This window comes from Podarcis cretensis (genome assembly GCF_951804945.1).
Source record: "Podarcis cretensis genome assembly, chromosome: 2".
Taxonomy (NCBI): Eukaryota; Metazoa; Chordata; class Lepidosauria; order Squamata; family Lacertidae; genus Podarcis; species Podarcis cretensis.
In genome coordinates this window covers 98,152,788-98,180,681 of record NC_137171.1, presented here as the reverse complement: position 1 = coordinate 98,180,681, position 27,894 = coordinate 98,152,788, and the positions used below count along the sequence as shown (strand labels likewise).

Here is a 27,894-nt window from a genome sequence, read left to right as displayed (position 1 = left end):
GATAAGATCAGCAAACGAGATGAAGTGGAAACAAAGTGACATGGGATCGGGGAATAGAACAGACATCAAATACAGGGGAAAGGAAAAAGAAAATAAAATGCAATAAGCATAAGCAAATGGATTGTGAGGGTTAATATGCATTGCCACCTAAAAGCTACTAGCATGTGATGCAAAACAAACACCAAGCAAGCAAGGGCAAGGGGACTGGTGGGCATACAAACGATAGTGATGAAATGCTCTCTGTTGTTTCTCCTTGACTGAAACAAGGTGAAACTACCCTGGATTGATCTCTAAACACCATCTAGCAGCCAAAGCCTCTATGTTAAAACTGTAAGCATGATCCAAGCTAGGCTAAGAAGTTCAAACATGGTGGACATACCCACTGATCTTTTGTGGCCTTCGTTTTTGGAACTCTACTTCATCCACTGTCCATACTGCCCCTTTTACGTTTTCTACTCGCACAAAACACTTGTGAAGACTAAGATTATGACGCACTGCATTCTGCAGCAAGTATAAGAGAGAAAATATTGAAGAAGAAGAAAAAACTTTCCATGAGAAGAAGAGACTTAGCATTGTCCATGAACAGCAGCATTGTCAGCTGGCAAGTCCCCTTTCCCTCACCCGCCCTCCGCATTGGACTGCATCATATTTATATGTTTTTAAGATTTGCAAAAGAAATAACATAAAATCAGCTCCAGATCCCTTGATTAGCCATCAGGGTTGGATTTCTTTTAAAGAACATGACCAACATTCAACCTGGGCAAGAATTAAAAAACAACAACATGCAATTGTCATTTTACATGCTTTGTCACCCCAGGAGCTCGTATAGAACCAAGGCATAGTAGACTAAAGAATTTATAAAACAAAAGGCAAACTTTTTTTGGGGGGGGGGACACACATCCTGCCATGAAAAAGGGAAGGAAGAGTGCGATTAAAAAACTGGGTAAAAACTGAGAGTCTGGTTTTGTAAAACTACGTTTTCATGACCTGCTAAAAGTTCAAGAAATGTTAGTCATGTGTAAAAATTCCATACATAGGTTGGGTCCAGATTAAGTTAGGTGAACTCAGTGGGACATGCTAATCATGTCTTCATTTGAGTCCCACTGATTTGAATGGGAACTGAGTGCAAGTAACTTAGTCCAGATCCAACCCACAGCAACACATTTCAGAAAGCAGAAATATATCAAGACATAGCTCTGGGGGTGAAAAAACCCTCTTAAAGTCTTTCACCACATACTCCAGTAGGGAAGCTGCCTTTCATTCCTGAATTCTGGCAAAGCATTTGGTAGATCCATGAAGAAACCTCTAACACCCAAACAAAAATTCACTGCTTGTAGTACATAAATAGCTATGTCCACTGAGTCATGTTTCTGAAGGCCTCACCAATTCCATAACTGTTTTCGGATTCACACTTCCAGCAACAGTACTTCAGTACTGCATAAAATATTCCATTTTTGAGCCACCCATACCACTAGAGTACAGTACAGTATTGCATCATATTGCATTACTGCAGAGGGACAAAGCCCGCTGTTCCCCTCAACCCCTAACACTACCTACCCTAGTCTCCAGGAAGGCAAGCAGCATGCTCTTCCCCTGTACTATCCAAGCTACTTCATCTGTCCTAGTGCCTGCTATCACTTAAAGGCAACTGATAGCTGGTAGAAAGGGAGCAGACCGGAAATACACAGGTCAGTAACTAGTATCTACCAACTGTCAATGGGGAGGCTAGTTTACAGGCACAAAGCCAGAAAAACATATGGACAGGTGTATCAGTAAACAAAAGACTAAGCTCCATATTCATGAAATCCTGTATATGTAGTGAAAGGCATTCTAATCATGGCTGTCTAAAATCACTGTGCAAACCAAGGTTAGGCATAACACATTTATCATATTAATTAAACAGCGGAGGGAGGTCTGTGTTACAACGGGGGAGGGGATTCCAAGAATCCTTTGATACTGCAGTTTCTCAGCGTAACTAATTTCCTTGCCCTTGTAGCATATCCATTTCCCCAGAAGCGGCTAAACAGACAGTCCAATGTATTTGAACAAATCCAGAGCTATATATGCGTTTTTGGCAGAAAGAAAGTTAATAAATCGCCGAAGACTCCTATAACCACATAATGTGGAAGCTGTTGAGGATCTACAATGTGAGTTCGTTACTTCTGTTGCTCTACAAGCCAAGGCTGGGTGAAAAGCCAAGCCTTTAAGCCGGGTGAGATCCATCACACCGTCCCACAATTTCCACTCCATAATTTCACTATATGAACAACTTCAGCTCTGATTATTTCCTTTCTGAAAATGTGTTTAAGGAATGGCAGAATGGTAATTGGAATCCTGCACATGAGTGGAGCCTGGATATCTAAACACATGGGGATCAAACCAGTCAGTCCCTTACTTATGCTTGATTCTATGTGCACACAGTTCTCTCATGAGCATAGCTCTCCACCTGGAGGAAGATTGGTAAACAGGAGTTGTGGGTGTCAACAGCACCACACACAGAGCAGCACATGCTGGGATTGGGCGGGGGGGGGGGGGCTGTAGGGAGAATGTGGCAGGCAACTGGAGCAGCACCATGAAGCCTTAATTATAAGGAATACATTTTTGAGTTGGGAAAATGAAGTGAATAGGATTAAATATGTATTATTATTCCTGTACAGTCTTCTTAATCCCTTCTCGCAATGCTATTGTTGACCAGGAGTGGAAGACTTCTACCTCTCTAGGAAGCAGTTGTCTATGACAATTGCTCACCATGTGTAGAGACAACACAGTCACTGTGTCTGACATGGCCTTAAGAAAAAAATTAACTAACAGGAGATGACTTTGTGATTTTGTATTCTCACTGTCAGAATGAGAAAGGGAAAAAAATGCTCTGTACATTAAAACCACAACCACACACCATACAAAAACAATGCTAATTACCCTTGAATAAAGTATTTGTTGTTTTTTATCTGAATAAGCTCTTATTTATAAAAAACAGCAGTGTATGTGTGTGTGTACACACACACACACACACACACACACACACACACAGTGGTACCTCAGGTTACAAACACCTCAGATTACAAACACTTTGGGTTACAGACTCCGCTAACCCAGAAGTAGTACCTCGGGTTAAGAACTTTACCTCAGGATGAAAACAGAAATCACGCAGTGATGGCAGAGGGAGGCCCCATTAGCTAAAGTGGTACCTCAGGTTAAGAACAGTTTCAGGTTAAGAACGGACCTCCAGAACGAATTAAGTTTGTAACCCGAGATACCACTGTATTTGCTTTGGGGTGACATTTCACTGGCTAGCAATCTGTTTGCTATCAGTTTGGAATAGATTCACCCTAAATGAGTGAAGCTGGACTTGATCTGATCCGGGCCCAAGTTAAGTTTGTTTAAATATTGGTTGCAATTTAAGTTTGTTTAAAGATTGGTTGCAATTTAAGTTAAGGGTCTGTACTGTTACCAATGATACCATGCCAGATTCTCAAATAACATGTTCAGCTTTGAAGGGTGATAGCATTAGGATCCAAGGAAGATAGAGTTCCCATGGATCTTTGGGAGCCTGCATCACAATCCAAGGCAACTATACCTCCCATGGATCCCTGTGCCTAGTAGCCACAAAGACAATACAGCAAGGCCTCTGCCGTGTAAGTCAGTATGGAAAAGGGGAGGGGAGGATCAGGTGTCAGGCTCTAAGCCTAACTTCAAAGGGGACATTTTAATAGACTCTGCGGCTTTCAAAATTGGGGGAGTTCATTTCTGAATCCTCCAATTCTAAAGTTTAGAGCCATCTTGTCTGATTCAGTAAAGTGATTGGTTAAAAAAAATGGTTTAAAAGACTCTAAAGGCTTTTCCCATCCACTTTTTTTTACTTGAGAATCTGATGTCAATACCTGAATCTTAATGACCACAGTAAATGTTGGCCCTTCTTTCGAGAGAGAAATGCAAAATGAGTGACAAGAGTTAATGAACATTGATCAGACCTGTAAAAAGTGTGGGACTGTAGCTGATGTGAGGTAGAGAAAGCTAAGCGATGATGAATTGCCCAAGGCCACTTAGTGAGCTTCCGCGGTGGTGTATTTTAAATGTATTCTTTTAGATAGTAACAGGTTATTTTTATATTTTATGTCACTGGGAAATCTCCAATGAAAAGGTGATAGAAGTACTGCAAATAAGACAAAAACAAATATTGCTGAGAGGGGATTTGATTCTGAATTTTCCAAACCTAAGCTCAATATGGTAACTCCATGTACCACACAAGCTTTCAAGTGTTGTCTAAGTTACTTATCTGACTCATCAGGTAGAAACCTCACTGGCTATGAAGTCTACAGATGTGGCCAATTACATTTGTTGCAGGGTGATAACCAATGCTGGTTGGAGCAGATCCAATGAAATGGGCTGACTTAGGTAATGTTCTCCGTTAATTTGAATGGTTCTGCACTGAGTATGACTTAACACTGAATATCACCCACAGAGTTTTGCTTTCAGAACAGAATCACCAAATTGTTATTTTTAAAAAATTCTATTGCCACCTGCCCCCCCCCTTCACTTCACAGTTCAAAAGTGGTTTGAGGCTTCAGGATTAAAGCTTTTTAAAGGTGGCACCAGTGATGTTTCCCCCTTTCTTTTCTTTAAAAAAGCTGCTGTGCCAAATCCCCAAACCACTTTTTGAAATGAGGGGAAGATAAAGAGCAGTTTATGGTTGGGGGCTTTTTAGAAAGAAACTCTGCAAAAAATAAAAAATAAAAAATCAGATGCCATGTGTGCCACTTTGTACTGTAGCCATTTTAAAATAAAGGGAGTATTCTAAGAGAATTTAAACACACAGTGAAATTAACTAAACAGAGCCAAACTATTGAAATTTAAAGCACCAGGGGTATTTTTGTTAAATTGCTAGATTTAATATTTTTATTGGCTTGCGTCTTTACTGCTGTGCCCAATTAACCTGTATTGTGTTTCATAATACACTAGTGAATGTTTTGAGAAGTTGGCATGTTAATTTAAGGCAGGTGTATCAGCTGGCTGAAAAGCCAGTTTTCTATGAATCCTTGGAAAAAGAGTTTGCGGCTTCCAGTTAAAAGAATGTGTACATAAAACCACCATCTGATAAAGCTTCTTCTTCACCCTTTCCCCTATATCTCAGCAGCTGAAATGTTTTCAGTGCTAGGAGCAACTACATAGGCAGACTGATAGTTTAATCACAGAAGGTGGAGACAAAAAACAGCAATGGGCATCTAAATTAGCAGCAAATTTCAAAGACAATAGAATATTTCTGCTAACCAGCAAGTTGTTTGTGGAAGATAACGAGGCACCCTGTGTGTGTCAAAACAACTGATCTAGATTTCAAAGTCCACACACCGTTACAAACAGTTATGTCTGCAGCACTATCTGTTCTGTACATGTCAAATACTAAAGCAAGAGGTACGCATGGCAATAAGGTATACCTTCCACGTTGCTGCATTGCGTCTGAAGTAGGCGAACATTCGCGTGAACCAATTGTAGATTTCATTTAGTGTTAGCTGCTTTTCTGGAGATTCAAGAATGGCCTGTAAAGCAATTAAAACTCAATAATGATCTAAGACAAAATGAGCAGAAAACACACTTGCATATTTGTTTGAATAAATAAAACAAAACGTGACTCTTGAGCACAAAATTGAAAAGAAGGTTTCACGCTACAATCTAAGATTAATGGTTGTATTTAGTAGCTCAATGGCAAAATTCAAAATGGAATTATCTAATTGTTTTAAGTTTTATTTCTGTTTCCTTACAGAAATATTAATTTATTAGTCATTCATAAAGCAGAATCAAAGAGAAATGCAAAACATTTCACTAGCTGATTAAAGCTTAGTAATTATTTTGAGCTCAGATTAATTCTAGGGATCAGAGATTACTGTAGCTTGTGATAATTGACTTGCCATCTTTAAACAGGCTCATTTTCACTGTTGTGTGAAATGAATTTCCTAATAATCACATCGTATAGTAATACTTAATCAAAAGCAATTATGGTATATGTATTGCAGTTGTGAGAGAAAGAAAAAACCTTATAGCAAAGGCTTCAGCATGCCAACGGGCTTCTCAGCTGCTCTGTCTATAGCATCACATATATGTACAACCCTGGATCCCAGCAGGCTGTTCCGTTTGTTCTCACTTACCTGCCTAATTAAGGATGCATATGTAAAGGGTGGCCTGACTTCTGCATTCTTGTAGAATTCTTGGTTCTGCGCAAGATCTGCTAAATAAAGTACAGGAGTTCCCTGTATTACCATGGCCCACAATTCACACGAGCAACACATAAATGAGAAGATTGTGAGAATCTCCCTGCACATCCATCAAGTTACCTGAAGAGATGGGCACGTTGTATTTGTCAGAGTACCGCCTTCGGATGGGTCCGACATTGTGCATGCTGGTAGTAGTGATGACAGAAGGTCCCTGGGTAACAGGAGTGATGGGTGCTGTTGGGGTGGTGGGGGTATGAGGTAAGCTCTGCGGAGAAGCCTCTGATGCAGTCTTTGAAAGTGTGACGCTAGATACAAGGTTCAGCTGTGGAAAAAGCAAAAGGAGATGTCATTAAAAATATTTATCACAATTTGCTCTTCTTGATGCATAGGAGTGGTGTTGTAGTTAAGAGTGTGAACTGAAGACTAGGAAGTCTCTGGTTATAAACAACGTTTGAGCCATGACCTTAGGGCAAGCTACCATCTTTCAACTCAGCCCCAGGTTCCCTTCCATTGTAAGGTAATAAGATGCTTTAAACACATTAAAGCAAAGGTAGACAATGTGGCGGCCTCCATATGTTGTTGGACTATAACACCCATCATCCCTGACCATTCTGGCTGGGCCGATGGGAGTTGTAGTCAAAAACATCTGGAGGGTATTAAATAAAATGACAAGTATTTTTAAATTAAGTTTAACAATTATTTTTTTAAAAAAACACACTACTTATACTACTGAATGCCCCCAAACCAAGTATTTACTATGACTAGTATCCAAAGATGTGCCAAATCTCTATTTTCATTAGTGTAAGGGTTTATGCTTGCACGACCAAACTTTTCCTCCCCTCACAAACCCCTTTCTCTGTTCTGGGTTGTCCCCCCACCAGCCAATTCTCCACAGCAGATTTCAGGAAAGCTAGTGGCGGAGCTTCATGCTCCAGCACCAGGGGGCAGGGGGGGGTCTGGCGCACCACCCGCAGGGGCGTGGCATGTGTCCTGGGGGCGTGGTGCGCCGCTTGTGGGGGTGTGGCGCCCAGCGCGGTTGGGGGAACAGCTGTGATGGCACCCCACTGGGATCGCACTGCAACAACGGCACGAGATACCACCCTATGGTTTTAAGTTAAGAAAGAGGAGCCATTATCTCCTTCACATTTGGCCACATTTGGGTCCATTTTGTATAGATATGATATGAGGAAAATATCAGAGTTTTTTCTCAAAACTATTATCATTACAGACTTGAAGCAGTTTTTGATACGAATCCATCTTCCCATGAAAATCTGATAATAAAAAACAGTGAGAGAAGATGGAAGAAAAGCACAATATGGGGGCGTGTTTTTTTATCCTCAGCAACTAAGCTCTTGGAATGATTTGCATTGAAAATTCTGCATGGATGTAAAAGGTTTAAATTATTATCTTTACATCATGGTCCCAATCCAATTCCGCAGATTCTGTCATTTTTAACAACAACTAAACAAACAAACAAAGATCAGAAACGCATTCACACATTTTTTATATCACTCCTTCACTCCTATACTCACTAACTGCAGCAAATTCTATTGAACTCAGTGGGGCTTCCTTCTGAACAGCCATGTATAGGATTATACCCTAGCATCTTACCTATTAGTCATTTAAAGTATTGCAAGGTTAAAGAATATATATTTGGTTAGTAAAAAACAGACCACTTTAAGAATCAAGGCCATTTTTCTAAGAGATTATACAAAAGGCCCCATGAGGACATCAGAAAATTTCTATTTCACGTGTATTACATGGGTTACTTAATTAATCAGATAAATAATCAGTTATCTACAAGCAATATTCTTTTTTTTTTAAATGGTACTATATAACTAGATAATCAACATGGCCAACAATTGGCTGCAAGAAGTGCATAGTTGAAGAGTGCTGATGTTATTTCCCATTAACACAGATCTCATTATACACAGAGGACTCAAAAAGTATTAAAGACAAATGAAGGCTCATAAGAATTTGGTGACAGAGACACAAGATGACCCTTAAAACACAGTAACTAAATGGAAATCTTGATGTTTAGATGCAAACAGTACAGAATGTGTACTTATGGCCTACTTTTGAGCTCCCCGCTGGGTTAAACAATGTGGGAGGGCCATTCTAACTCAACTGTCAATATAAACTACTGTCAGAATTCAAGTTGTATCAGGCTACTCTGGAAAACATCTCAAAGAAGGGAAAATGAGGTATGTGCACCAATCTCAGAGCTTGGGATACGAGGGGTGAAGCAAAGGGTAGTAGGTGTGCCCCACTCTGCAACATTTCTCCATTTACAGAACCTTATTTTTATTTATGTATTCAAAACGTTTTTATAACACCCTTCATTAAAAATCCCAGAGTGGTTTTCCACACCTAAATCCCAATACAATAAAAACAGTTCATCTAAATCCAATAAATTCAGGAAAAACAGCAACTATCACAGAAGCCAGACAAATCTCAATGCCTTGGTATCAATGGGCAGCCAAATTACACACTACATTTGCATTTCTTCTTCCATACTTAAGATGCAGAATGTTATTTTTTATAACCAAAAGTAGTCGGGAGTGGGGCAGAGATGGTTTGGTGTTTTGCTCTTTCCTCCTGAAAATCGCTATCAAGCTGCAATTTGCCCCCAAAGAGCTGTTTGCCGTAAGCAGCAGCTGGAGGGCACATGTGTTACTCCTGGTAGGAGAACCATGTGGGAAGAGAGGGTGACACTCTTGCACCACAGTCCCCCATCCAGATCACCTACCGCATGCAACTGTGAAAACACACAAGGAATGTTTGGTTTGTGCCAGTCCTTTCCACTTATACAACAAGGGGAACAAGCTACACCCAGGAAAACTGAGGAGGGAGCACATGTCTCATGGAAACTTGGCATGCAAAATGTTGAGGGGAAAGAGGCAGCAACAATATTTTTCTGCACACAGCAGCATTTGGTTATGAACCGAACTTTGCGGAAATGAGAGCTGGCTGGTTGGATCCGTGATTCGATCCCACAGTCTGCTAACATGTCTAAGAAGAAAGATGGGAGGTTTTGCTTTCAAATAGCGCAATGACATGAAATGACGGTTGCAGATTCAGAAATTACCTCGGATAGTGTTCTTTCTTGAAAACACCAGGCAAATGCTAACATGTACCTTAAGTTACTTTATTTGGGATTGCATAAATTCTGTTATGCCCCTCTGACATCTACCCATCACACACACACACACGGAGAAAGCACAGTAACAACTATAGTACAATTGAGAAGTCTTGCTAAGAAATCAAATCTACCCTATTTTATCTCCATTGTTAAAGTAGGTGTTTTTAAACATCACAAGCAGATTTGAATCAATTTCCAGTGCTCTTCCATTGCATAAGCTCAGTAGATTGGCTCTCCTGCTGTAAGGAGCACGGATACTGTTTCATCATTACTGTTCAAACCACTCAATTTCAAACAAGTTCAATTCTGTTTTTACTGTTTAAAAGCTTAAACATTTAATCTGTTTCTACTAGGAAGCTGGGGAGGGGGAAGCCCAAAGGTCAATGTTCTCCAGTTAAATAATCTGAATTGAGTTAAATTTCTTTAGGCTTTTCAGGGTAGGTAGTACAACTAGAAATAAACAGAGAAAGTGAGGAAGAGTAAAGGGAGGGGATGCCTCCTTTAACAGGCTTGACAAATGACACTGCGATTCACACCCACTGCTGGGCTGCCACTAATAAGCTACAGAGGAAGCAGCCAATCTCAGCTAATTACCAGATAAAATTGTATTGTAAGGACTCTAATTAGGAGATGCTTATGGAGGTGATCTAATGATTAAACGCCGCATTCGAATGACCCCACCATCAATGTGCAATGGTGCAAGATGTCACTGGAATATTTTGTAGAAACAGTAATTTTATTTCAAGGGGGGGGAGGCAGTAATATTTGTAATAATGGCTACGAGGTAAACTAATTAAAAGACAGTTCCTAGAGGAAGGCTGTGGCTTTGAGCAGCTGTGGCCGTTCCAAAACAAAGTGCCAAATTTCGACAGAGGAACTGCAGTCAAGTGGAAAATTTCTGCCTGACCTCTGCTCTTGCTATTAATTTGCAGGAAAACTAATGACACATATACATATTCCCACAAAATTGTTCTAATTGCTAATTTGCCAAAGGAGCCCAGTTTCCAAATTAAACATGACTGCAATCTGAGAGGGAAGAAGAAGAAGAAGAGGGGGAAGGTGGTGGAAGGTAGGAATCTAGCCTAGCATTGTGTCTCACCTCCGACAATGGTTGGGAGACAGAACCAACAAGTTAATGAAACGATGACCTCGTCACTTCCTATAGAAGTTTTGCTTGTCAGACTTCTGCTCAGTGATGATAGCATCTCACATTTTGCAAGAGGCCAACCTTGGTCAGCCACTGTGCCAAAAATGTAAAGGGGTAGCAGCAGAGAGAATTTACACCGAGTACACTTGAGAATGCACTGCTTCCATTGCCTCAAAATTCAGTTATTAATTGTGAACTGGAGCAGAACTACTCTATGAATTGTGTTGGTTTTTGTTGGGATCTAAAATATTAATCTTCATTACAAACTATTAAATCTTAATATCATCATCAATTAACAATGAAAAAAGCCCCATCTAGACTCTGGCTTTGCAGCAGCCAAAGATGATTATGCAGGGCAAAGATCAGGAAGGGTTTGTACTGGGAAGGTCTCCTTTCCTGATGGAAATGCCACACCATTTCTCAATGTTTGCATTTTCTATTTAAAAACATGCTGCTCTGGTTTCAAAAGTTGCTCACAGAGGCATTTGACGGACACAAAGCTTCGACTGGTAGAATTTATTTTGAGTGAGACAAATCTGAACCCAGGCTTTATTATTGTGGAGAATGGTCCTCAACTTGGACGTGTTAGCGCAAGCTTATATTGTCCAGGCATTTATGGCAACTAGCTATTTGTTTTTGTCCAGCAACAAGCAGACTGAGCATTATTGGTTTCCATCTTGTAAGCGTTGTCAGTAAGTGACAATGTGTGTGGTTCAGAACCTGCTTGAAATGGTTGGGAGTTTGTACCTGAACATAGACAATATCTATGAATTAATAACTATTTCTGTTCTCTCCTGCTGAGAAATAGCTGGCTCTGTATTCTGCCTAAGGATGGATCCAACATTAGGGTTGCCATACATCTGGAATTTTCTGGACATAACCAGGATTTGGCCGTCGGAAATGGTGTCTGGATGAAAATCACTAGAATGACCAGGAAAATCCGGACATGTGGGAACCCATGTCGGAAGTGTAAAAATAGCTCAAAAACTTCTTTTTTAAAGATCTTGCAAAAAAAAAAAAAGAAGCTCAGCAACTTTGGCAAAAAGAAAAGAAAGCTCAACTACAACTTTGCCAATAAAAAGCTCAACTTTTGTGTCTGGATTTTCACTTTTTGAAATACAGCAACCCTATTCTACACAATTCAAAAATATGTTTAATTACTACAACCAACCAAAGTTAATGTAGGAATATACACCAGTTTCTGGAATATCTTCTGACAATTCTAATGCAACTCTGACTACTAAACGGCTTTAAAATAATAGGTGGGTGAACTGTCCTAAAATCAGATGACCAAGATCTTCTTATCACAAAGGATTAACAAAGAAAATAACACCAGAGCCAATTTCTCACTGCACTTTTAAGTCTGCAACAATTTAACCTGAAGTAGGCATTAACCCCCTCCCCCCACTCAGAAAGGCTCTACTTTTTTTCTGAAAGCTGCCTTGTGTTCCCATCAGGGAAAAAGGAGGGACAGAAATAAATATATAACAATAATAATCTGAATTTTCTCCTGCTTGATTTAAAAAGAATAATGTTCTCAAATGGAATAAAAAATAAGTCTCACCCAACCGTACCTCACCATTGCTGCATAAATCATTAACAGTATTTTTTACACATGTAAGTTTGTATGCATGCAAACACACACAAAAGAATAATAGCTAAAATGGCTTCCATTAGGTCTAAGGTAATGCATGCAAACAGTGACAAAAAAGCAGCAAACACACCAAAAGGACTAGCAGATTTCAAGCAGAGGGGGAAATCATACAAGCTATGCTAAGCCCATCTGTGGTGCTTTAGGACAGCAATTTCTCCACTGTTGATTCTACCATTCTGATCATGGCTAAAACAGTTGCTGTAATTGGACTTCAGAGATGGACACCAATTGCTAAGCCACAGAAAGTGGATGTGTGTTGGGACTGTTAGATTTAGTGTGCTTTAACACTTCATCCACGAAAATTTTACATTATATATATATATATATATATATATATATATATATATATATATAATCTGCACGCAACACAGGATTTGGCAGGCAGCAATCACTTAGCAGGTGTTGTTATTGGCAGGGATACTAAGGAAACCCAAGTTGAGGAGTGGGACTTAATGAAAAACAGTATATAAAAACAGCTTTTGTGTGTTGCATTTGCAAATCTCTTTTTATTGCTACATATCATTATTTTTCAAACTATAAAATACAGCTACAGCAGCTAAAATGCTCAGTCATTACCTCACAGTTAAAAGGCTATTTTTTAATGCTTTGTTTTTACAGTTGCTAAAAACAGGATTTCAAAACAATCCTAATTGCTGTGGTTAGGGTAAAGGAAAATACATAAAAAATAGCCAACAGTTATGTCAGCTCTATAAAGACGGATGTACTGCCAGGTATGCAAAAAACACTTTTGAGCCAACGAAAGAAGAATGTATTCCTTCTCTCTTTCCCAAGGCGCAATTTGTAGCTATGAAAGTGCCATCGAAAAGCACATTGTGCCTTGGTTTCCCTCCGTCATCTGAACCTCATGCATGAATGAAAATAATGGAACAACTATTACATTAAGCATATCAGTGCATTAGAATATCAATGCTTCCAAGTTCTGTCATAAACAAGAACGTCAGAGAGATTAAGAGAATACTGGATAAAATATTCAGCTAAATTTTATTTCAGACACTAAAATAAAAATAGTGATGTGAACTGCTGTAATATTTCTTTGACATTACAGGTCAACAGTAGGATGTAACAGAAAGCACAGCCACCTTTTGATGTGTGCGTTGAGCACAGGGACAGGTATTCTCCAGCCACTTCTGCTCTTGGAACGCCTCACACAACAGGAGTGACTAGAAAAGCAGATATCTTAAGATGGGCTTCCCTAAATCATGGAATAGACTGTTTGAGCTTACCCCTCTAAAGCAAAGCAAAGATTGACAGTTCATCTGAGGACACGCTCCTTCACTCCCAAGTCTCAGAAGAACCAGCAGACTAACAGAAAACAGAGGTATGCAAGACTACGAGGGTCTTGGAGTGCCTTAAGGTTCACCGAACTCCCGCCTAGTCAATCAACACAACAAAAAGTGGGAAAGAATACAGTTTTCACCTCCTGACCCAGTCAGGTTATGAACACAAGGTGGGCTGTGTAGAAGAGATCAGGAAGAAGGCTTCTCTCACCATGGTCCTAAAGACATGAAAAGAGCTATCATTTCACACCATCCACTGACTGTGAATTCCACAAGCAAATGGGGGTTTCAGAGATAAGTTTTGGAAAATACAGTTGACTGCCTGCTACAATTTTCACCCAGTTTAGGGTAGGTTTGGCTTTGCTTTCCTCCTCCACAGGCATACCTATATAGTTTGGTCCTCACGGTATACCTGCTAACTTGCTCACTCGCCTAACCAATATTTTTCTTAACGAGAGTGCCTTCTTTTTGCGTCCTGGCAAGCACCTTGTGTGTACACCCCACCCACACCCACCACGTTTGAAAGCTGTTCATAAAGGGATTTCTTTCAATATGCACTTATTGGAATTATGCTCACTTCCGCAGGACCTTAAGCATGTGGCTGATATATGATAGCTAAGGAACGTGCAAGCACTTCCAACACGCTGCAAAGAGATTGCTTATTTTAAGGAGATAATCTCATACATGCTTCTCCTTGTGATTATATCTGACAAGTTGCTGCTCTCTGTGGTTGGATGGACTCCTGATTCATTGTGTAGCACTGGGAACTGATCAAAGAGTTCAGCAAAATATGGTGCTAATTTATGTACCTAGTCAAGTCCAAAGCACTTGACTAACGAGAAACACCTATGGCAACCAAATAATAGACAGCTAAAGCTCATATTGTGCAGCCAGATCCTCAATTTTTAGCTGATGGTGAATTTTTAATGCAAGCATTACAAGCCCCACTCAGCCGCAATTTTACATCCGTGTTTTATTAGTAAGTTTGCATCAGTTCTTACTTTCGCCTTTAAAAATAGGCAAAGATATTAAAGCTAACATACACCTTGCATCAGTCATAGGGAGAAAGGAAAAATTAATTACTGGGTGTAGAGAATACTTCGCATTACAGTATTGGTCATCAGATCTCTCCCAGTCAAAGTTCTATCCTGCTGAGTTAAAAGGAGTGAGGTCTAGCCTAGACTCTGTGATGCCTTTGCTATTTCCCCCCTCACAGGGAAAGCACAATATGCAAAACACTATATTCCTACATTTTATAATTAATTTTTGAATGCTTCACCTATACATATTTTAATAATTTCTGATTTATCTGATGGTATCTATAATAAAATTTTCTATATTTCAATAAATGAAAAGAAGGCCGTTTCAATCCAACAACAGAGTGTCACACAATATAGGCCTGTCAGGCACCAATTTTTACTTCTAACATGTAAGTTAAAGGATAAGGAATTTATAATGCTGCCTGTGAACGAAACCACTTTTCATACACAAATGTGATCTTTTTTTCCCCCCAAAGGGTAATACAACAGTACATTTACATAAACTAATCCAAACAATCTATGTATTTGACAATGGCAAACCTCACACAGACTGCCTATTGTTGGTTTACATCTTGGAGTTCTTTATGTTGGCTTGTAACACTGCTCTAGCTGTCAAAGGTTTGACTTGGACTCTAAATAAATGGTTATACAAGTGCTGTGCAGCGATATTGGACTTCTTTGGAAAAGAAAACCTGCTGTGTATGAATTCAAAAGCTATTAATTTTTCAGTCAAAAATATTCATGCCTATTTCTTTTAATAGAGAAACACTGTGCTGAGCAACTGAGAGATAATGTTGACTAGTGGTACAGAATTTTCAATAGAGCAGTTAAAAATAAATTTAGTAGGAGGTCCCCATCAAAGCTATAATTTTCCAGAATGCAAAACATTTTTAATACTAATCAAGAAAGTGCATCCTCCCTCCCACATTGCCTAGATCAGTTTTTTCCTTTTCCTACTGCTTTTTCCTGTTTATTAGCTGTGTTGCAGTACTTATCATGGCATCCCCAACTGGTACAGCTGGAGCTCATGGTCAAAAGTTCTCAGATTTTCAGCAGCTGGATACTGGTCAGATCACTACGCATTAACTTCCTATAGATTATAATCCCTATTGCATGGGTGACGCTTCTCCACATGTCCACTATAAGAAGCCTTGAAGAACCTTTCCACAAAGTCATACAGCATCACCAGCAAAGCTTTAGCAGTGCAATTATAAAGCTGGTATTTAGTGTGGGCCAGGGGTATGTGCTCAGTTGGGCAGAGGTAACCTACATGTTGCTTGAATTCATTTCTAGAGTGCTACCACCTTGTAGAGAAGAGGGGTGGGTGTTTGATTATGGGTCCAAGAGAAGAAAGCAGCTGCAGATATTAAGAAACAAGGTTTCTTACCAAAGAGAGATGGAACTCTCCAACTAAGCTTCTCCAAGCAATTCTCTTTTTATCATATGCATATTGTTTAGTGTTTGTTTGTTTTTAGAATAGGGGATTACAGGAAAGCTGCACATAAGGAGAAAGCATATCTTAACTGTGCATTATACTTAAGAGTACCATTATGCTCTTTGCATCACTCTATAAGAATCTACTCTGCAGAAAATCCTTTAATAAGATGGATCAAGAGAGTGAAAGGGATCAGGGATTCTAATGAAATGTTTGATCTTTTGTTAAAAAAGTAGTTCATCGGTCAGAATTGGAGTTCACATTCAAAAATTTCGATAAGCAAACATCTTAAATGCAAGATACTTTAATTTTACTCCTTTAATTAAAATACCTTAAAATTCCTAATTGCTTCATGTGATAAACCAAGGCAGTGATTTGCCTTATGATTTTAAGATCTGTAAGATTTAAAGGTACACTGCGTTTATTTGATTTTATTCTGAGTTATGCAAATATTAATTGATTATTGATGATCTATAGTCAACTTTAATCAATATGCAGATTGTAAACTATATGCAGTGATACAGCACAATAGTCAAGTATTGGTTACTTGTGGTATTTTTTTACTTTTTTGACCAGTCTAAATAAAACGAACACATGACTAACTAAATACAAGTCAAAGACTGTTAGCCCACAAATATGGTAGCGTGCCTATGAGCAGTTGGTGGACCGAAATTAATGTCTGAAACAGAACATATTATTGAAACAGAGAACATAAAGCACCCTGCACCTCTGTTTTCCTAGAAGGGAATGTGTATTTTCCAGGTTCCCTGGAGAATAAATTGCTCTAGAACAGTGATGGGGGGGGGGAGGGGGGAAACCAATGAGAGGAATAGTAGGCATTTTCATATTCAAAACCTCTCATGTCATCCCTTACATCCCTTAATCTTTTTTTTCCCACCAACAAATGCACTTCACATAGACTTAACATACTTCAGTAGGACCTGTTTAGGAACTACTGTGCTGTTCACCATTATCTCATATTCTCCACTTTTTTCCTGTGCAACTTTTTAGAGTTATTCTAGGCTATGCTTTTAGGAGATGAATTATCTCTCTATAGGGAAGAGACACACCTAAAAAAGAGATGGGTAATGTTGCTGGAGGAGACTCTTGAGAGCCTCATGGACTGCAAGAAGATCAAATCTATCCATTCTTAAGGAAATCAGCCCTGAGTGCTCACTGGAAGGACAGATCTTGAAGCTGAGGCTCCAATACTTTGGCCACCTCATGAGAAGAGAAGACTCCCTGGAAAAGACCCTGATGTTGGGAAAGATGGAGGGCACAAGGAGAAGGGGACGACAGAGGACATGATGGTTGGACAGTGCTCTCGAAGCTACCAGCATGAGTTTGACCAAACTGTGGGAGGCAGTGGAAGACAGGAGTGCCTGGCGTGCTCTGGTCCATGGGGTCACGAAGAGTCGGATACGACTAAACAACAAGTGTTGCTTTCTGCTCATAATCTTGCAAACTGTCCAGGATTTCCTTCTTGAACAGAGTATGACACACTCCTTCGAGCATTCCTTATGACATGAATCCAAAACTCATTTATTATCTAGAATATGATAGGTGCTATATAAATATTAGATGATTCTGATCATCTTCATCACTTTGTGTTTGTTCATAACCTACTTAAATATCTGGCTATAAAGTGGGGATGGAATTCCATAAGATGGCTAACCAAGTGGTACATGCTATCTGCATCCCTCATAATATTTATTTTGCCCTGGTAGAGCTCTTCATTTATTTTATACATGTAAATTAGGAGAACAGCTTCTGAGCTAGTTTAAAATGTACGCTTTAGTCCTAAACAGACTTACTGGGAGCTCTCATTGTGCTTAGTAGGCATTATTTCTGAGTAGACAGTCATTCCTAAAACAGTTAAAGCATAACTTTAAAGTCTGCTCTTTAAAGTCCAGCTGAGTGCGCAGGTAAATGAGTAGATTTGTTGGCTTACTTTTTGCAAAATCAAATCAAATACACATAAAACACTTAGGGCTGAATTCAGCGTGGCACTGAGTAGAACATTTTGTTAGTGCAAGGATTTCTTCTTGCACAGCAGAGCATTGTTCCCCCTCTCCTCCTCCCCTGCCCCCCTCCCAATCTGCTTGGGGATTTCCCCCTAACCCGTAGCACAAGTTCTGAGGACAGCACCGGATGTGCACAGGGGAGGGCGCAAAAAAGGAGAAGAATGTGCATGTCTTCACTTGGATGGGTATTGTAAAGTAGCCCGCATGTCTTTTATGCTCTTAGGTGGGAAAAGAGGCTGTTGTGAAGCTTTATTCTATCAGTGCAGATACTTACAGGCTGAGGTGTAGCTTTTGGTTCAGTTGACTTTACATGTAGGTGTGTCATCATAGCTTGCAGGCGCTCTTTGTCTTTCGAAAGCTAAACAGGAAAGAAAAATGGCATAAGTTATTTTTGTGAACAGAATCCAGAACAAACAAACAAAACCTTATTAATTTCTCAGAAATGTTATATGGTGCACGCTCTCTCTCTCTCTCTCTCTCTCTCTCTCTCTCTCTCTGTGTGTGTGTGTGTGTGTGTGTGTGTTTGTAACAAAACTCTAGGTGCTGGGTATCAGCTTTTTGCAAAGCAAAATGCATTAGCTCTCAACTGAAGCAGCTCTAGACCTGCTGGCACCTGTGCGTTCATTGCAGCAGTGACAGCTAAAAGACATTAATGAATCATATTTGCTCACCAACCCTGTCCCAATTCATGGGCAAGAGGCAAAGCACAAAGGAAAATGCGGTGAGTAAAAGAAGTGTGTGCTCTTTTGGTTAAACTTTTAAAATAAACTTAGAAGATTCCCTACCCTGTGGAACTATTCTGCACTGCTCCAATGGTTTTGCCCCCTACCCAGCATCTTCAATGAGAATGAAACAAATGCTGCTAATTCTCAACTCTTGAGGGAAAAATCGAAGGTGCACCAAACTTTTGTTCTTGCATAGAACAGGAACTGGAGACAGCTTTAATTGTGGAAGAGGGGGAAAAGAGAAAGCAAGGCTTCTCCTTTTCTTAATCGCATTTGCCTCAGGCCACCAAGATGCATTCAGTTTTGGGTATTGTTATGGGTTCTGTCCTTTATAGCACTGACTGGGTGCAGCTCATACAAAAAAAAAAAAAGTTTTGAAACTCAAAAGACAATTGAGATGGTTCTTTTGCTGGTACATGGACCTCAAAGCACAAAATACACATATGTATGGTTAGGGCCTTTGAGCGAAGCATTATGCAACAATAAAGGCTGCTGGATTACCTGTATTCCAAGCTTTCTACTAAGGTTATAAAATATTTGGACAGGTGTATTTATTCATTTTAAAATTATGTATTACATTTCAAGAGATTTCAAAGCTATTTGCATTTTTAAAGCAAAATCAAACATATGCAGTATAGCTAAAACACATAGAGCTAAAACAAATAAAACAGTAACCAGTGCAGTCCCATACATGCCTTACTCAGAAGTAAGTCACAATGTTTTCAATAGGGATTCCTCTCAGGAAAGGGGGTATAGGATTATGCAGAATAAATTTCAGGAGCCATGGAAATGAACAAGACAGATAATCAGATATTTAGAGCAAGGGCAGGACTCTGTAAGTGAAACATTTGAAAGACTTCTGGTTTCAAGACAAAAACATAAAACAAAGAATGAACGGATTCCTTGGGCTGCTTTTCTGCGGGTCAAAAAGCAATACTAATATAAACCCTTAACTCCATTAGCAACTCCTGTCTATTCAGTTAGATCATCCAGAAGAAGTCGCAAGGGCTTGTTAAGCCATGGGAGTGAGTAAGCTGTCATCAGCATGGCACCATAAAGGGCTCCTAAGGTCTGGAAGTTGCGGCTGCTAATGGTATTTTGTGGAGGGGAGGCTGCACTTGTAACTTTTGACTAAATGGTAAACCAGAGGGCCACTTTCAGGGCTATCTGTGTTATGAATTATGTCTTTGAGAAATTTTCTCCGCTGTGTGCATTGTTTTCTGTATACTACATACTGTGCACACGCCCATTCCATAATGATTACACACTGCTAGTAAGCAGTTCCGCAGTGGTTCTCTCAAAAGTGCAAACAACCACAATGGAAGAGACACGTTTTTCTTATATTATAGCAAACAGGGTTTCTTGTTTGACACACTTTCATTTACTGTTTAAGGATCAATTCCATGAAGAAGGAGAAAATCATGTATTATGTGTGGAAAAGCCCCCAACCTTATGCACACAGCATAACCCCCTTAGTGCTAGGCTCCAGATTGGGCTAAGGTGTCCCTCCACCCAGCCGCGTGGGCCAATTTACAAGTGTTACCCCAACGGTGCAGAGCTCCCTGTTCTACCCACTGAATGTGCAGACAGGTGGAAACACCTGGATCCCAATCTTGCCTCACGGTTTTCACTTGATGTCTCCGTGCCTGATCTGAGCCAGCTCCAGGCTGCTCCTGCCTTCTGCCATGAGTGATGGAGTTGTGAATGCAGACCTCTTTAGGAACACAGGGACCTGTCATTGTAACACTTTGCATTTAATGATCACTACTTGTATGCAGGGCTGGATTTAGGTTTGATGAGGCCCTAAGCTCCTGAAGGTCATGGGGCCTTTTATATGTCCAGTTGTCCTTTGTCAACAAATTGTCACTGTTTTTTGTGTTGAATATATGCTATATTGTAATTTATGGACCTAATAGGTACCTAAACCCATTTGCACGTAACAGTCCATGCAGAATGTAGGCACCCTATTTATAGCAGTAAGCAAAGCAGTGATATTTTAGGGAGCAGGCTAGCAGGCGAAGCCCATTACTTACATCATAGGAGCCGCTGTATGTAGGTTTTATTTTATTTGTTTTTTTATCTTATATTTTGGAAATGTACAACCAGGTTTTTTTCCTTTAATTTTTTGGAGGCCCCCCAAGAGAGTGGGGCCATAATCTATAGCTGTTTAGCTTATACGTAAATCTGGCACTGCTTGTATGTGCTGCAATGATCACTAGGAGCCTCCCAAGAATCGAAACAAACATCAGTAAGTTTCAAAACAGGCATGGTTTATTATGAAGATGGCCTAGTACACTAACTTGTTCCAGCACAATCCCTGGTTCACCTGTGATAGCAAGCCTCATTGAAATAGAAACTAAACTCTGCCGAAGCCCTGCTTCCTGGTTGTGTAGTAGCAGGAAAAGAGGGCATGAGTGTCAAAGGCTCTTAGAACTGAACCACAGTTTAGCATTATGTGCGATTGAAGCCACTAAGTCAGACTATTGGTCCATCTTGTTAAGCATTATTGACACTGTTCAGCAGCCCCCCAGTGTTCGAAAGAAGGGCCTTTCATCCCTGCCTTGAGATGCCTAGAGCACAGGTCTTGCATACAGGTGATTTAACCCCTGGCATTTCCAGTTAAGAGCATCAGGTAGCAGGTGATAGGAAATATTTCTGCTACATACTCTGAAGTGCTACTGCCAGTCTGAACAGACTACAGCACCTGAGATTTTAAAAAGTCTGACTTGGTATAAGCTCGTTTCCTATGTATATATGGAGGAAGGTTGTTCTTTGCAATGTCACCATCAGAAATTTTAATGAAGCAGTGACTTGCATTCATTTGATGACATGGAGTCTGGTCCATGAAAGCTTGTGCCTACTAAAATGTGCTTGTTTTTAAGATCCTACAAAATGTTACATTGTTTTTGCTGCAGAGACTGACACAGCTCTTCTCTAGGAATTGGGAACTCTGCTATCTTTCAAGGGCTCCAATCTAGCAGAGCTAACAGAGAAAAGGCAAAATATAGCACAAGGGGTTTTAAATCCATATTTTTGTGAGAATAATACCCAAGGACGAATAATAAACTACAGTTTAAATACTTCTTTCACTTGGAGATGGAAGTGCTGCAGAGGACATAATAGGTAAAACTCCAAGTGTGCAAGTTGGGGGTCTCAGGTGTTCATGGCCGGGAAGTACAATATTATTACATGACATTTATTTTCTACTTGCATTTCTTGGAGAGTTCACAGGAGTCAATCAATGCTCCTTTTGCTCTACCTGTTTTGCAGACAATGCAAGCAGACATAATCTCAGGAGTCAAAGGGCTAACTTGAGATCAGTTAAGTCAAATCTACTACAGACTATGGTCAGCCCTTGCTATCAATTAATACAGGGATGGGAAAGCTCCAGACATTGCTCACCTCAAATTCCCATCAGCCTCAACTGGCATGGCAAATGGCCAAGGATAATGGGTGTTGCAGTCCAACAACATCTGGAAGGCTACAAGTTCTCCATTCCTGAACTAATGGGACATTTAGTCATACCTTGGAAGTCGAACGGCTTAGTTCTTGAACGTTTTGGCTCCTGAAAGCCACAATCCCAGAAGTGACTGTTCCAGTTTGCGAACTATTTTTGGAAGCCGAACATCTGATGGGGCTTCCAATTGGCTGCAGGAGCTTCCTGTAACCAATCAGAAGCCGTGCTTTGTTTTCCGAACGTTTTGGAAGTCGAACGGACTTCCGGGACGGATTCTGTTCGACTTCCGAGGTACGACTGTATATCTGTTCACAGAGGTTTCTAATGATGGAAATGTTCTGGCTAATCATTTATCTGTACTCACAATTTTATTCACTTTAATCAGTTAATTAATTTTGGCTTTACATGTATTTTGGGATCACACCTCACATTAAGATTTTTAAGCTGTGGGAAAGCATTCACACTCAGGCCTGAAACTGTAACGTGTGACGGCTAACCCAAAAGTATAGGAGCATTTTCCACAAGCAGGAACCTGTCAGAAGCACATTATCTCCCAATGTGAGGTTTTGCATAGAAGTCTTTGGAAAACACTGAAATAGAATTTTCCAGATAATTGAACAGCTGGATACCAGTGGTGGCCACACCAATATTTCAAATGTGCAACCCCAAAAGAAGCCCCCTAGTCCTGTCAACTGCTTAAAGAATATTTAGTTGATTAATCACAATTGATTGATTGATTGATTGATTGATTGATTGATGATTGATTGATCGAACAATACACCACTTGACTGTAAAATACCCCTCAAACAATAAAGTTAGTAGATTAATGTAAAGGCTAGCAGTGGAGGCAGGCAACGATGACATAAGGTCCTGCCCCAGCTGGATTGTCCTCTCCTCACCCACCCTGTGGGAAGGAAGGTGAGACGTGTGAAGGCAACGATAAGATCAAGGCCTGCTATAGATGGGTGGCTTTCTTCTCCCACCCCCCCCCCACCACTCCAAAAGGGAAGCTATACACTTTATATCCTTTATTTGTTTTGGTATTTCAAAACTGTGAACTGCCTTGGAGGAACGGCAGCCTATAAGTGCAATTACAATTGAGAAAAAAAGAAATGCACTTACATTTAAATTAAATCAAACATTTAAATTATGTAACTAGGGATTCGAACCGCCGACCGTCTGATTGGCAAGTCCGAAGGCTCTGTGGTTTAACCCACAGCGCCACCCACGTCCCTATTTTGAACATTATTTTAGAGTAAAAAAACATAGTCTTCTACACAGAAAAGTACGGTAATTGTGCATGCAGGAATCCCAGATTTGTGTGGAGGCAGCCAACCTGGAATGTGGGACAGGTTATGGTGTCATACTAACTCCACCAGCACTTTACACAAATAGTATATTAAAAATGCATTGCAAAAAATGGGCACTAAAACTATGAATTTTTACAAGGGACTTCTTCTTTCTTTTTTTTTTAAAGCAAACTAACATAGAAAATTGGTGAACTGAAGGAAATTGACAGATTGGTCCATCCAGTCCATCCATTGCTATTACCTTTTTCATTATGTCCCTACACTGTTTGGATGTCAGAAGTGGAGGTCTTCCAGGACTTATGAGCAAGAGCCAAAGACCACTAACAAGCTTTGCTATCAATTCCCTGCCAAAGTATTTGTTTTTCTCACAGGGTGAGGAGGGGAAGAAATGGATGAGGAACCAGATCTTTTCACCTGTCTGCAGGCGGTATCTCACTGTGGAATTCAGGCTTTTGATGCTCAATACTATTTCACACACACACAAAAATTGTTTTCACATTTCCCCGACAATACACATTTTTTGTTAGCACATTTTGAAGCAAAACTGTGTTTTGTTTCGTATACTTATTTGCAGGAAGTGCAGATTACAGAGAATCACATCAAAATGTGAACCAAGATGAATTTCTCCACACTGTCCCAAGTAAATATCACTACTCCAGACTTTATAGGGAGATCTCTGTATTATATTGGCATCTAATGGGGATAAGTAAGAGATTAATAGCATAGGAACTGGTCCAGTGTGTCATCTAAATCCTCAGTAGCTATTGTCTCCTGAAGATGAAACCCAGGGAAAGAGCAGGAAAAAGGAGTGGGCCATAAGCTCACCAATTCCCTCCCTTGTCTGGACAGCAGGAAGGAATCAACAACTGGACCAGAAATCCTACATTTGTTCATATCTAGATATAGTGAGACGTCTGACTGAGCCTGAGACCTGCTCCTAAGAACTCCCTGTTTACTATCCTGGCAATAAATGACCTACAAGGCTGCTAATTTAGGGAACCATCTACCTAAGGCAGGCCTGATATTTTGAGTGCTTTCAATTGTGAAGCCCTTTCTTGCTAAACTTCCAGCTATTCTATTACTGAAATACCTATATCTACACACACACACACACAAAAACATACACACATACATGTAAAAAAAAAAACCACGACGGGAAATTCACCTTTCTCAAGTTGTAATATACAGGTAATATTTTCCTGATAGATAACCTCTGAGCTTACCAGCTTAAATTCCATTTTTTTTTTTTTTTGCAGCCAGCAAGGAAAACCTGTTCCTAACTACGTAACATTTTTCATAAAATACATCTTGCTGAAGTTTATCATTCCTGCTGTGTTTGATTTTCTAAAAGAAGTTGTATTAAAATATTGTTAATACTAATGAGAGGGCGTCATGACCGTGGTTTTGCAGAAAGTAAAATTTAGGAGGATATCTGGACAAAAGAATTCTAATTTGTGAGATAAGAAGATAAAAGGGAATTTTTTAAAATACAAGTCATGGTTATCTGGGAAAAGTAACAACAAAAAGTTTTAAGTGTGTTTTTGCTGATTTTTCTCTATAACTATTTGAAGCTGTAAATGACTAACTCAGTAAAATTCCAAATGTAATTATCTTCTGCACTTAGCCCACGGCTTTCCATATATCTCTACATTACCATCTTGCATACAAAATAAGATGGATTTTTTTTTTGAATGGTAACTATAGAATGTACAACATTGTTTTTAATTTGTCTTCTTTGGCTAACCTTTTGCCTACTCTCTTGCACACAAAGAAAGTCAATCCACAAAGAGCAATAAGGCATAGACAGGCAAGGGCTTGGAAGGATTTTTAAATACACTTAAAAAGCAGTGATAACCATACTGTAGTTGCTCATCTTTATACGCTATAAATTCACTCCCTTAATAAATCCTTAATAAATTATATGTTAAAACAAATCTTTTTTTCCAATAGTAGAGGAATTCATATATTTCAAAGTTGTGAAATATGTGTGTGTGTGTGTGTGTGTGTGTGTGTGTGTGTGTGTGTGTAATGAAATGTAAAGAAATGAATGTTTAGATTGATGAGTAAGACAATCTCCATTCCAATCTTGGACACGTCTGGAAACCAGTACAAGCCATTTCCATGTTTTCACCAATTCTACACACTGGAATAAAATGTATACACCCCCCCAAAAAAAGTTTCAGTGTAGAATAAATTGAAGGATAAATTAAATTTGTACTGATAATTTTGAGTAATGTAGTGCATTTAAACTTCCATTTTCTTTTCAGTTTTATATATGAATAGAGATCCAAGATGGCAATCTTTTCAAAATTTTTAAATGATGGAAGCTCTTCTTTAAATTACAGTTGGGCAAAGCAAAACTCATTTCATCGGACTCAATTAATACTGGGAAATATTAATATAAAATATGATCTTTACCTGCAGCTCTAACTGTTGTACAACCTGCATTTGCACTCTACATTGGGCTGTACTTCTATCATCCAGCGCATGCTCACTGTTGAGATGTCTGTAACAACATAAAAAAAATCATTAAGTGAAATGGATAAACAAAAAGGGAAGTAAATATGTAAGTACCAGAATGAGTAAAGCAGCCCAAATACTACACCCAGAAAATCGGATTATTGTTTTTTTGAATAATACCCTTGTCCTGGTTCAAATAGTGCTTGTTAATATGGGTCTTTGTATTTTCAATAAATGAATGTTTCACATTAGTGACAAAACTCTGCAGAAGAGATTCCCCCGCCCCACTGATAAGAAATACAAATATAACTAAGGAAACAAGCTAAACATATTTTTACATCTATGTAGAAAAATGATGCTGGATAAATTGGTGCATGTGACAGATCATCACAATAGACTAAAACATTCACACGGCAGAAAATAAAATAGCACAAAACTGGAGGAGAAAAAAAGAGAATTAAATGGAGGAGAAGCACAGAAAAGTATGTGCTTATGAGAAAATTGGTAGAATACCTGTTTTGAATATCTTCCTTCATAAGAGATAGTTTTCTAATTCAGCCAGTAAATAGTGTTTCATGTCTCAAATACTGTACTGGCACATGGTTTTTTGGCATTATTAGAAACTTGCACATGCCAAAATATCACATATGCAGGTTTGGCATTTATTTTGAACACCCATTTTAAGTAGCTCAAAAAACAAAACTGTAGAAGGCACACAACATTACATACAACTTCCAACGCTTTGAACTCTCCCTCCCGCCAAAAGTATCTGGGTGGCCATAGCCAGTTCTCTTAAGTGTTCTCCTTGAGCAAAAATGATTGAAGTGAATGACACTAGAGCACCCTGAAGAATACACACTACATTCTATTATCGGAACCAGTTCCCTTTTTATTATTTTGTTGCCCTCCCCCACCCAATTTATACCCTGCCTTTGCTGTTTCAATGGAAACGTAAGCAACTTCAACCAGTTCTTTGACGTTGCTCCTATACATTCACCTTTTCCTAATGAATGATACTTATTTAAGAAGGCAGCCTTATAACTTGATCCTAACCACATTATATTGTAAATATTACTGATTTAAAAAGGTGAGTCTGCTTAGTAGGACTGTGTAGGAGACATATTTTTAAGTATTTTTTAAAAAATAAAATATTCAGATAAAAAAGGATACAGCTTAGATGACATTCTCTTCCAGTTCTGGGATTAAGCTGTAATCTGCCTTCCCATGGACCCCAAAGTAAACAGGAATAGTTTGAATGCACATAATTCAGAATCACTGCTAGCTGAAAGGGCAAGCTTTGCTTTGTTAGTTTTACTAGGCACTGCTGGACTTAAGTTTCCTAGTACTCCTTCACGTGAGACAACACCTAGTTGGGAATCGGTATTTACAATTATCCCTAAAATCTTGGGCAAAAGAGTTTCTGTAAATCCTGTTTGTACTGTACATGATAAACAAATAAAATAAGGAAATAAGCTCATATAAACCTAAAAGGTAAAGGTAAAGGATCCCTGACAGTTAAGTCCAGTCGCGAACAACTCTGGAGCTGCGGTGCTCATCTTGCTTTACATGTGGCCAGCATGACTAAGCCACTTCTGGCAAAACCAGAGCAGCGCACGGAAACGCCATTTACCTTCCCACCAGAGTGGTACCTATTTATCTACTTGCACTTTGACCTGCTTTCGAACTGCTAGGCTGGCAGGAGCTGGGACCGAGCAACAGGAGTTCACCCCGTTGCAGGGATTCGAACCGCCGACCTTCTGATTGGCAAGCCCAAGGCTCAGTGGTTTACACCACAGCGCCACCCGCGTCCCTCATATAAGCCTAATATAAGCTTAATATTGGAGAGGAGTTAGAAGCTCATTTGCAGCTTTACCACTGTATGCATGGCAATCTTTAGGCACCCCCTTTGGATGCTCTTATCAGGATACCTAAAAAGGTATCGTTTGAGAATGCAACCAACACAGGCATCTTGATGTTCATCAGTGAGTTGCAGCTT

The 27,894-nt window shown here is 39.5% G+C and overlaps 1 protein-coding gene and 1 long non-coding RNA gene across 20 annotated transcripts in view; one reads left to right on the top strand and one right to left on the bottom strand.

Annotated features, from left to right (window-relative positions):
* Window positions 1-27,894, bottom strand: part of FOXP1 (forkhead box P1) — a 549,153-nt gene that overhangs the window by 23,267 nt on the left and 497,992 nt on the right. For 14 of the 19 annotated variants that reach the window (XM_079962007.1, XM_079962010.1, XM_079962008.1 and 11 more), the window contains 5 exons: window positions 25,857-25,944; window positions 18,221-18,304; window positions 6,327-6,528; window positions 6,141-6,220; window positions 5,433-5,534 (listed from right to left, as the gene is read on the bottom strand). In XM_079962007.1, the coding sequence (XP_079818133.1) occupies window positions 5,433-5,534; window positions 6,141-6,220; window positions 6,327-6,528; window positions 18,221-18,304; window positions 25,857-25,944 (556 nt within the window). Of the gene's footprint in view, window positions 1-379; window positions 502-5,432; window positions 5,535-6,140; window positions 6,221-6,326; window positions 6,529-18,220; window positions 18,305-25,856; window positions 25,945-27,894 lie in introns of all 19 variants that reach the window. The other 5 variants (XR_013834841.1, XM_079962000.1, XM_079962001.1 and 2 more) reach the window with 3 other exon arrangements.
* LOC307209260 overlaps window positions 27,740-27,894 on the top strand; it is a 2,241-nt gene continuing 2,086 nt past the window's right edge. Inside the window, exon 1 of the long non-coding RNA XR_013835487.1 lies at window positions 27,740-27,894. This exon is cut by the window's right edge and continues 769 nt beyond it. This is a non-coding gene — a long non-coding RNA (uncharacterized lncRNA).